At 55.3% G+C, this 11,360-nt stretch overlaps 1 protein-coding gene across 1 annotated transcript in view; it reads left to right on the forward strand.

Moving 5' to 3' along the window:
• The window catches only part of GRM4 (glutamate metabotropic receptor 4), a 42,322-nt gene that overhangs the window by 26,443 nt on the left and 4,519 nt on the right, over positions 1-11,360 (forward strand). The window contains exons 6-8 of the mRNA XM_026864398.1: positions 3,246-3,446; positions 4,310-4,446; positions 5,009-5,944. Of these exons, the coding sequence (XP_026720199.1) occupies positions 3,246-3,446; positions 4,310-4,446; positions 5,009-5,944 (1,274 nt within the window). The remainder of the gene's footprint in view (positions 1-3,245; positions 3,447-4,309; positions 4,447-5,008; positions 5,945-11,360) is intronic.

Genomic DNA, 11,360 nt, shown 5'->3' on the forward strand with positions numbered 1-11,360 from the left:
GGGCAGGAGGATGGGGCACGGCTCAGGGCTGCATCTCCCCACATCCCACCTGCAGAGGGACTGCAGGATGCTCCCAGGCCCTACCGGGTAATCTTTTTCCAGGAGAGCTAATTACTAGCCTTTGTTTAGCAGGGCTGGATGGTAACTCTGCTTTGAAGCAGGGCTGGGGATTTCTCCATGCACTCACCTCTGCCTGACCAGGCTGCGGATAGACACAGAGCAGCAACATGGCTGGGGGGGAAGAAGCTTTTATTTGATTTTCCTCCTTTATTTGTGATTCCTCATATTCTTTTCCCTTTCTGTTTTGCTTCTCTCCAGTCTCTTCTTAATATGGGGTTGTTATTTTTGTGGCACTGGCTGTATTCCAGCACAGCATGCCCCAGCCAGGCCAACAGGGGAGGATTATTTGTGCTGTTCACCTGGTAGTTAAGATGATAAAAGATTCCTGTTGACCAAGGCTGGGTCTGAGTGTGCAGAGGTGTCCCGGCAATGCCTCTGCTCGACTTCCCTTCAGACCCACCGGCTGCCCAAACGGGCGCTGCCAACCTCGCTGCGAGGACAGCTCCAGCCCTTGTTGCAGAGATGTTTGCAGTGAGCGTCCCTCACGGGGGGGGACAGTCCCTGCGCCTCCGATGGGCTCACCCAGACTGAAAACGCAGCAATGGGTGCTTGGTGCTGCTGCCTGCACCCATGAGATTCAGAGATGCAGAGGCAACACCGTCTTCCAGCTCTCCGGAGCAGCACTGTGAGCGATTTTGATTAATTCCTGCCGAAAGCCGGCGCCGGCGATGTGATGGGAATTGATGCTAATCCCGTCTCATCCACCGCTTGAGAAGATAGCTGCATCCGTCCTCGGAGGGGTGCCTGGGGAGGCTCATCACACACTTGAAAATTAATTATCAGCCCTGTAGAACGATACACGACCCTACTATTATAATCAGTGGGGTCACATCCCTTTTGTGGCCCTAATCTACTGCGAGTTTGGCGCAGATTTATTGTCTCCATGTCAGGGATGAGCCTCAGCTTTCTGCTCCATGTTGCCCTCTCTGTGCACCAGCCTAATTCCTGTCTGCAAAAAGCAGCTGGGGCCTGGGGCAAGGTGCCCGACAGACAGCCCTGGAGACGTCTGCTTATCTGCAGCGGCTCAGTTTTGGCACTAGAGCTGGCTTCTCCCACTGCGCCGGGCTGACGCTGCTCGCTGCGAGCCAGAGGGATGTTTGGAAAGAAAATTCAGCCTCCACAGCCTGTGTTATCACAGCGGGTTGTATTTTACTTGCTGGGACCTGGATGGGATTTGAGGTGTCTGCTAGGAAGCTGAGGAGCTGGGAAGGGACAAGTCCTGTCTCCTGCGTGTCCCCTGGGCTTGGCAGCCTCTGTGGGGCAGCAAGACGGTGCCGGGGCTGGCAGCGGGGCTGGGACATCCCCACAGGTTCAGGTCCCCTAGATAGTCTATTACACCCGGTTTTTAATGGGTAATTATCTTGACAAGATAGAGTGGCTTGTCTGCGCCTTGAGAGATGAATGCAGGGCAAGGCCCAAAGTTGAGGGAGAAGATTAATAGCTCTTGTCAATAATGCGGAAGAAAGGATAACTTGACGGGTTTCACATGAGTAATCTCCACGTAGTCCAAAAGCATTTTTATAACTTTGAAGGATGGGCTATAAATTCACCTCCCTGCTATCATGTTTTCTTGTTGGTCAGTTCACTATCAATTTGCTTTAGTGTCTTGTCAGTGGCACATTTCACTCTCTGTCCCGGTGCAGGGACCTCCGGGCGCGCGGCTCCTGGGGCTGTCCCCGCTCGGTGGAGATTCGCTCCACATCCAGCGCTGGTTTCATCCCACCTTCCTGCAGCGGGGAGGGAGGGAATCAGCAACCGCTGCTTGCTTGCGCCTTTTCTGTCTCTGGCTGCTCCAGCTCTGTGCCCTGGTCCCTGCAGTCACCATAAATCCCCTCCTTGCATCAGGGAGCCTCTGTGCACAGCGAAGCCAGAATTAATTTTGGACACCCTTGGATGGCTTTCTAGGATGTCTCTGCCTCTCTGGAGGATGAAGGCTGTGCCTTTGCCTCCCCGAGGAACACTCCTTCCCTTTCGCTGTTGCTGAAGGAGCTGTGGCCTGGCGGGGTGCCCGGCTGTGCCGCAGAGGCGATGATGGAGGTGCAGAGGCCGTGGCTCTCGGTTGCGGCGTCGCCCCATGGGAGATGCTTTCTTAGCTGTAATTAACAGCCGTGCTACATTAATCGGTGTCTTTTGCTAAATGATTAACATGTTTCTAGTCCCATTAAGGGCACTTATGACAGGAGAGGCAGGCAGCTGTCGCTGGTAATTACTGGATCCTTGCAGGATCCTGCAGGCTGGGATGGCCAGGGAGGCTGCAAAGGGCTGCGGGGTCAGCGGCGTGGGAGGGTGGCAGGGGGTGACGAGGGGAAAAGGGTGACAGGAGGCTTCAGGACTGAGATGAAGGACATGCAGCCAGTGGTGGATATTGAATGGCAGTGCCTTGATGCCACTGATAAGAGTCGGAGCCCATGAGAGCTCCTGGCAGGGTGAAGGAGGTCAGCCCCCGGGGGTGAGGATGGGACATCGATCGCAGCCCAGCCTGCATCCCACTGGGGGGGTCTTGGGGACCTGGGAGTACGGGGATGTCCCATGGCACTGAGACAGGGAAGTACAGCTGGGTGCCAGCACCCACATTTTCAGAATGACATTACAGAGAGGTTGGTTGGGTGTTTCTTCAGTGAACGTGTTTTTTGGCTGCACGTCACCCTCCTCCTGCCTTCAGAGGCCAGCTCACGTACCCCAAACCTTCCCGGTGTGGTGTTCAGAGGGGCTGAGGTGAGAGCCACGGTGTCCCCCCAGCTGTCCCTCTTCACAGAGGTGACAGGAGGACTTTCAGCTCGAGCCCTGAGCCCTGGCAGTGCAGACACAGCCAGTGCCTTGGGCTGACACTATGAAACATATCTGCAACAAGGGTTTTGTTTTGGGGGCAGTTTGGTGGTGTTTGAGGTGTATTTGTGCCCTGCTGCGCCTTCCTGGGACATGCCTAGGGAGCGTAAGCTTCCCACTGGGAAAGAGGTGCCCTGGCTGGCTGATGGGTTTGTAATTTTGGGAATGGAGTTGGAAATTCCAGCTGGTTCAGTCCAGAGTGGGCTTGTTTGCAAGGGTTTGGCTGCAGCAGAAATATCCCTGCGGGGAATGCCTGGGATGGCAGGGGTATGGCAGCCCTGTTTTACGTGTACCCGCAGACCGAGAGCGCATCGGCCAGGACTCCTCGTACGAGCAGGAGGGCAAGGTTCAGTTTGTCATCGACGCCGTCTACGCCATGGGACACGCTCTGCACAACATGCACAAGAACCTGTGCCCTGGCAAGGTGGGGCTGTGCCCCAGGATGGACCCCGTGGACGGCGTGGAGCTGCTCAAGTACATCCGCAGCGTCAACTTCTCAGGTCTGTCCGTCCCTGGGGCGGCGGGGAGGAACGGCCCCTTGGGGCTGGGGTGTCCCAGGTTGTCCCCCGTTATGGGTCACACAGCAGCCCCCACAATATATTCGTGTTCCCATTTGGCACCCGCCACACTGCAAATGCTGGAGGCAGAGGTGAGGTGGTTTTGCAGCAGATTAGCAAAGGAGGAGGTCTGCGCTTCCACATCGCCTTTGGAGAGTAACCTGGCAGCAATCCTGCCCTCGCCCCGCCGTCCTGCCTGCCTGGCCTCTCCCTGTGCCCACTCCCCCCTGCATCACGGCTGGCAGAGGTCCCGCTGAATCATGCTGCCATGTCCTTGTCTGTCTTCAGATCTCTGGAAATGCATCTTTTTCTCTGCTCTGTCTCCTTAATAAACATTTTGTCTTGTCCTCCTTATTACTTCTATTTATCTCCACTCTGTGATCTCCTCTGCAGTGTCTCTTTTATTTATTTTTCCCTCTTGCTTGATTTTTCTCTTCCTTCCTTTCATTAGTGTTTATCTGCACAGTTCACTTGATTTAAGTTTAAAGCTGCATTTCCCCCCGTTCTTAAAAGAAGCAGTAAACCAGCTGGTGCAACAACGCTCGGTGCCTGGCATTGCTCAGTGAGCTCTGGCTCCTGGGGGGGGCAGTGGGTTGATACCTTAAGGTCCCTGCACCAGCTTGGGTTTGGGGTTGGTTTTCTTTTCCCCAGTTGCTTCCTCCACCCCGTGCCCATGCTGGCATTGTCCTGGCAGCTTGTGGCACTCCCAGCAGTGAGAGACCCCACACCAAGGGGGAAGCATTCAACTTCATCACCCAGGGTGCTGCGGCGGGTGCTGTGGGTGCTGAGCCCTCCCTCTCTTGCAGGCATTGCTGGGACTCCCGTGACATTCAACGAGAATGGAGATGCGCCAGGGCGTTATGACATCTACCAGTACCAGATCAGGAACTCCACTCCCGAGTACAAAGTCATCGGGCAATGGACTGACAGCCTCCACCTAAAAGTAAGGTTGGGGGCTGCCTGGTGCCTGTGGTGTGGCCGTGCACGGTCTGTGCCAAGGGCAAGGTCCTGCAGATTTCTTCTGCACCCATCAAGGCCATGTAGGGTGTAACAAACCCAGCTGGGAGCCGGGGAGCCCATGGGTGCAAAGTTAGGAAGCCAAACCTGGGGTGAGGGTGTCCCCTGAGTACACACTTGTGGTTCAGCCGTGGTGACCCACCATCAGTGCGTGTGACCGCTTCCCACAGGCTCTGGGCATCCAACTTTGCATCTCTGTTCAGGGAAGAAGCAGCCAGATCAGAGCAGAGGGTATTTTCCCAGGGAAGGAGGAACTTTGTTTTGGGTTTCTGGTGTTGAATCTACCCAAAAGGCTGATGGAGAGTTTCACCACCTCCCTGTCCCCATGCTGGGTAGGGCTGGGGTCCTTCATGGGTTACTGATGGTGTGAGGGGCTGGATCCGGGCAACACTGCCACGAGCAGAGGCAGGGCATCCCCCGTGCCTCAGGGATGCCTGACAGATGCCCAGCTTGGGCGTCAGTGGGGCTGGTGCCGTCTCTCCCCGCAGGTGGAGAACATGCTGTGGCCGGGGGGTGGGAGCCAACTCCCCAGCTCCATCTGCAGTCTGCCCTGCAAGCCAGGTGAGAGGAAGAAGCTGGTGAAGGGCATTCCCTGCTGCTGGCACTGCGAGCGCTGCGATGGCTACCAGTACCAGCTGGACGAGTTCCACTGCAAGCGGTGCCACTTCAACGAGCGGCCCAACGAGAACCACACCAGCTGCACCCCCATCCCCATCATCAAGCTGGAGTGGAGCTCGCCCTGGGCCGTGGTGCCCGTCTTCATCGCCATCGTGGGCATCATCGCCACCCTCTTTGTGGTGGTCACCTTTGTGCGCTACAACGATACGCCCATCGTCAAGGCGTCGGGGCGGGAGCTGAGCTACGTCCTGCTGACGGGCATTTTCCTCTGCTACGCTACCACCTTCCTCATGATCGCTGAGCCCGACTTGAGCACGTGCTCCTTGCGACGGATCTTCCTTGGGCTGGGCATGAGCATCAGCTACGCCGCCCTGCTCACCAAGACCAACCGCATCTACCGCATCTTTGAGCAGGGCAAGAAGTCGGTGAGTGCCCCCCGGTTCATCAGCCCCGCTTCCCAGCTGGTCATCACCTTCAGCCTCATCTCGCTGCAGCTCGTGGGCGTCTGCATCTGGTTCATCGTGGACCCGTCCCACTCTGTCATTGACTACGAGGACCAGCGGACTACAAACCCCCACTTTGCCCGGGGCATCCTCAAATGTGACATTTCGGACCTCTCCCTCATCTGTTTGCTTGGGTACAGCATGCTTCTCATGGTCACCTGCACTGTGTACGCTATTAAGACCCGTGGGGTCCCAGAGACCTTTAATGAAGCCAAACCCATCGGGTTCACCATGTACACTACTTGCATTGTGTGGTTAGCCTTCATCCCTATATTTTTTGGGACGTCGCAGTCAGCGGAAAAGGTAAGGGAGGAGAGGAGCGGTCTGGCTGGTGGCCCTGTGGCCTGCAAGGACGGGGGCTGAGAGAGGCTGACATGTCCTAAGCAAGGAGGGGTGCTTCTCTGCGGTCCTGCCGGCTTAGGAATCATGGTGGGAAGAGTTGGTTGGCAAATCTCTTGCTCTACTGGGGAGCAGAGACCTGCCTGATTCATTTCATCCATCTCCCTTTGTATTTCTGTGCCCTGTTGACCCCGTTGCCCTGCTCTGGACAGGGTGAGCAGTGCTGCTGCTGTGTGGGCTTAGGGAGGATGAGTCCCCAGGGCAGAACCAGGTTCCCAGTGTCATGAGCACCATTTCTGCATGGAAAAGGGACTGAGCACCGCCCAGCTGGCACCTTTTCCTGGTGCTGAGTCAGTGATGGAGGCTGGAGAGATGGAGCTGCTCTCTGAAATCCCTGAGAGCTGGAAGCAGTGGAGGGCAAGGGCGGAGGAGAGGGAGCAGAGCAACCCCTCAGTGCATCCCCTCACTTGCTGGGGCACAGGGCAGATTGTGACTTCTCACTCGATTACCATTTTGCTGTGATTTTAATTAACACCTGTGTGTTTGGCAACATGGCACCGGCAACAAATTGCTTGGCTGGGCTGCGGTGGGCAGGGTGGCACAGAGCTGAGGGGGGGGTGTGGAGAAGCTCCGTCTTGCTGAGGGGCTTGGGGTGTGAGGATCCCCTGCGCCTCCAGACGTGACTTTGCACACACTGTAGATGAGGCCAGGCCAGATAATCCCAGAGGTGGATTTGTGCAGTGAAACATCTGTCTGTCTGTCCTCCTCCCCGTCCTTGGTTCCTGGAGGGTGATCCTGGTGCTGGTACCCATGGGACTGAGGCCAGCCTGGATGAATCTCTGTGCTTATGTGAGAGGGAACGAGAACAAAGAAGAAAAATCTCATGAATGAGACCCAAATCCCCTTTGCCTGCCAGCCAAAACAAGAATCGCATTTATGTTAAACGCAAACAGCTCACGCCTGCCAGCCCAGAGCTGCCTCTGACAAATAAACCTCGATGTTGCTATTCCCTGGAAATCCCCGGAGTGACCTACTGCCTGGATTCCCTCTCTGGACCCATCATGACTGGGATAATTTCCCCCGAGCGTGTTCCCCTGTGATGCTGAGGTGCTAACACCACAACTTTTGGCAACACCTATTGCAAAAGGGCCAGGGGTGGTTTGCTGAGACATCTTTTGCTGTGGACACCAGAGTTTCACGCATGTCCCGGAGTGCTGTCTCTGCTCAGAGCATCAAACCCCTCGAGGAGGCCGGGTCTGTAGCAGCATCTTTAACCTTGGCTCGACCAAAAAGTGTCTACCAAGCCAGCCCATGCTGGCTAAAAGTGTGAAGGATTAAAGGAAATAAATGGAGCCTTTTGCAGCATTTCCATTTTGATGAGATGGCAGGGGAGATACTAACAAGAAAGCAGGTTTTTTAAGAAATTATTGCAAAACAAAAGCTCCCTTAAAGCCTCCTTAATGTGCTCGGCATACTGTGGGTAATAAAGATGGAAATGATAATGATTGTAGATTATGCGCAAGGTTGCTCACCTCTTCACTGCAGCTTGTCATGGGATAATTTAGGGCTGCCGAAAGCTGGCTGTCAAGCAGCAATTCGACAACAGGCTGTGCTTCACTTCGGGGGCTTGTAATGTGCAGGGCTTCTCTGTTATTAGGCTGCTAACAAGCTGATTAGAGGCGGAAAAAGTGATGTTCCCAACTCCCCTTGGATGCAGTTCTCTTTCTCAAAGCCTGCTGCTGCCACGGCATCCGCTGAGCAGTCCCAGGAGGAGTTTGTGGTGCTTCAGCCTGGCACTTGGCCGTGCCGCCGGGGGATGTGAGCTCTGCGAGCTCGGCATGTCTCCAGGCCGTGGCTGAAGGGTGATGCACGTGCTCAAAGGGATGCTCAGAGGAATTGGGTGCTTGATACTGCCTCCATGCTTTAGCTGCTGGTTTACAGTCTTGGGGAGAAAAAGGTCAAAAAGACTTCGCAGCCTGCACAGAGGATCTGGCTCTGAGCATGTCCGTGGGATGAAAACTGGGGGTGTTGGCACTGGCATCACCCCAGGGTGGTGCTGGGAGGGGCACCCACAGGCCACCGTGGGGAAGGATCCCCTCGCCTTCACCCTGTTGCTTCCACGACCGGGGCCCCGCGGGGCTCCATGAAGAGTCAACACACCTGGGAAAAGAAGAGCCAGGAGCATCAGCCGGGCTGTTCTCCCCACAGAGCACGGCTGGAGTTTTGCTCGAGTCCTGAGGATGCCACGGGGAAGACCCACACCTCCAAACGCCGCCCGGCACCTCTGCCCCCCCTGAGCTTGAAGCCCAGGCTGCCTCACAGTCTGGAGGAGCTGGATAAAAATCTCCATTTTTATTTTATTTTGCTTTACTTTGTGCCTACAACTTTGCATGGAGGTGGCATATTATTATAACAAGTCCCCCAAGCCTTTTCTCAAAAGAACCTCTTATCCCTGCCGATCCCAGCGGATTACAGAAATAGCAATAACAGAGGATCTAAAGAAAGAGACAATTTCCTGCGCTGATAAGGCAGCAGCTGAACAGTGGTGTCATTGTCTGGTTCTCTGTTTATCACATTTGCTTTCAGCAGGGGAAAAGAGGAAGAGAAGAAGGAATGAGAAGAACTGTCCAGCGGTTTGTTTAGTTAGCAGTGCTGGATGAGGATTGAGTGGGTTTTCCCTGCCATGGCACTCGCAGCGGTGCAAAATCTCTTGTAGCTGGGTCAGACCTGGATTTAGAGGCGTGGGTTGCCAATTAATGGCAGAGATTTTCTTTGGGACAAACACAAACTGTGCAGGGCTGTGCCTTGAGCCTGCGCTGCTCCCCCCGGGGCAGGATGGGCTCATCCATCCCTGGGGAAAAGGCTGAGCACAGCGCTGGGCTTGGGAATTTGTGCTGGGTCATTTAGGGTTGTCGTGGTCCCTCGACACAGCGTCATCATCCTGAGTCAGAGATGGGCTGTGTTCTTTGATCCTGTCCACGAAGCAGCGGATGCTGCTGAACCAGGAGCTGCGACTTCTTTGATAACCGCAGCGCACACCTCAAAGGGCTGTGGAGGAAGCGCAAGTGTTAACAGAGGGGCAAAGTGGGGGCCTAGGTTGGAAACCAATTAAGAGAGTAGGAACCAAAATGGTGAGAAATGGTCATTTTTTGATGTGGCAAAAGGTTAACTGTGCAGTGCTTCGTGGCTGTGTTTAGACTCCAGGCTAAAAATATTTCTCTGAGCTGCAAAGGGACTTGCTGCGGTGTGAGGTTATCACGGGCTGCAGAAAGTGGGGCTGTTTCTGGCAAATGTGTCATGAGGGTGAAGGTAGCCATGGTGGCCCTGTGAGACCCCAAAAGTGCTGCAGGGGTTTGAGGAGGGCTAAGAGATGGGGTGGGGAGCATGGGGAGGCTGGAGCTGGTGACACTACAGGTCTTGGCAGAGGGGAGTCCCCGGTGGCACTGGGAGATGGAGCCCTGACCCAGGCACGTAGGGGGAAGCGTGCACGGAGACGTCTTGTCTGAGCTCAAGCTCATCTGCTCTCTCCTTCTTCACTGAAACGCCTCCGAGTCCCGAGGCACAGGTGGGAGTCACTGCAGAGGCAGAAAATATGGAAATTGCTGGATTAAAAAGTGAGGCTCCTCCGAAAGGCATCTGCTGAGGAGCAGGAGGGCGGGCAGGCGGGGGAGCCGGGGAGGTGAAGGGCTGTGGAGTCTCAGTCTTGTCCCACAGGGTGTCACGCTGGCGCCGAGCAGAGTTGTGCCGGTCCCTGGGACAGGGATTGGGGTGCCTGGAGTTGGTGTCCCAGTGCTGCCCTCATTCCCAGCAAGTCTGGTCCTTCTGATCCAGGACAGTTGTGGCAATGTCTGGAGAGTTTTGGTGGGGGAAAAAAAACAAAAAAAAAAGGGGAAAAAAAAGGAAAAAAACAAAAAAGGAAAAAATAGCAGATATTCTGGCACAGAGATATGTTTTGACTTTCCTTGATGAAATGACATTTTTATTTCCAAAAACTGCCTAGATTGACTCTGCGTGCATATGCAGAGAAGGTGGAATAAACAAACCAGCACATGTGACAGCAAGAGGTTTTATTCTAGGGACAAATGAAACTTTGCAGTTGACTCAGAAGAAGCTTTGTTACTTGTTTTCTTTTGGGTTGAATCGGAACGCTTTGGGCCCCTGTGTTTGTTTTCTTTGCACAGTCGCAGCTGGGACCCGCAGCTCCTGGGGTGGGATGACGGCCCAGGCCGGGAGCTGGTGCCTCATGGGGTGGAGCTACCTCCATTCCTTCTCTCCAGGGAGCTGTGTAGAGCCTCTGTGCTCAGCTTCTGTCCTCAATCACCTTTTCACTCTACTGCCTCCAGAAAATGAGCCCCCAGGTTAAATGTGTGCAGCTGGGGAGGTGGGGACCCCATGCCCTCACTGATGCTGCAGCCCCCAGGCTTCCCCTGGCTCCTCCAGGTCCTGCCACCTTGCACCACCTAAATCCCCCGCGTGAAACAACTGCAGAAAAAACCCCGGACACCACGCTGTGACTGAGCCATGGGATGAAGTTCAGAAACTGCCTTCAGCCTCCTTCTAAAACCTTGTTAGCAGCCTGCAAAACAGCCCCAGTGTCCAAGCGCAGCTGGAAAAGAAAAAAAAAAAAAAGTGTGTGCAAAGGCACCCAAAGACCCAGAGCCCTCTCGCTGCTTGGCCTGGAGAGACCTGTGAGCTACGTGGTGGAGGAGAGGACGCTGGAGAGGATGGAGCCCTGTGCTGGGAGCAGGGATGCTCATGGAGGGGCTTGGCCCGGCCTCCTGTGTTGCTCAGGGCAAGAGGTGGGGATGGGTGGAGGGAGGGGGGGGGGTCTCTTTCCCTCCCGTTGCCGCCTGCTTCAGATGCCCCCGGCTTGTGAGGAGCCTGCCAAATGCTTTCCATAGAAAAATGGATTATTCTACAGTCAGATTAATGGGCTTTCATTTTGCAAAACATCTGTCACTGTTAGTCCTGGACAGTGAGCGTGAAATTAGTTTTGACTGCAGAAAGGCAACGTCGGTGTGTAATATGTGACTTACATGACAACGGCCCAGGGAGCCAGCTGGGGAATGGGAATTACCTGTTGAAGGGCGATGGGGGAGCAGGGGGTAGCCCATGCTGGGCCCTGGGAGCGGGTGTCCTTGCTGTGCCCGTCTCTGCAGCACTGGAGCACCCGCCCGGCGGCTGGTGGGGGATGCTGTGAGTGCTGGGAAGGAGAGAAGGAGGGTGAAGAGGGTGCAGGGGCTCTGTCTCGGTTGATGGTTTTGAGTTGGGGTGCTGGCAGGTTGCTGTGGGAGCGTGCATGGGTGCTGAGGGGTCTCAGTGCAGGGAGGCTGTGCCAGGGCCCCAAAACATGGGTCAGGGCACCGGCACAGCCCCCCCC

Source organism: Athene cunicularia (assembly GCF_003259725.1).
Source record: "Athene cunicularia isolate RWA chromosome 26 unlocalized genomic scaffold, athCun1 chr26_part2, whole genome shotgun sequence".
Taxonomy (NCBI): domain Eukaryota; kingdom Metazoa; phylum Chordata; class Aves; order Strigiformes; family Strigidae; genus Athene; species Athene cunicularia.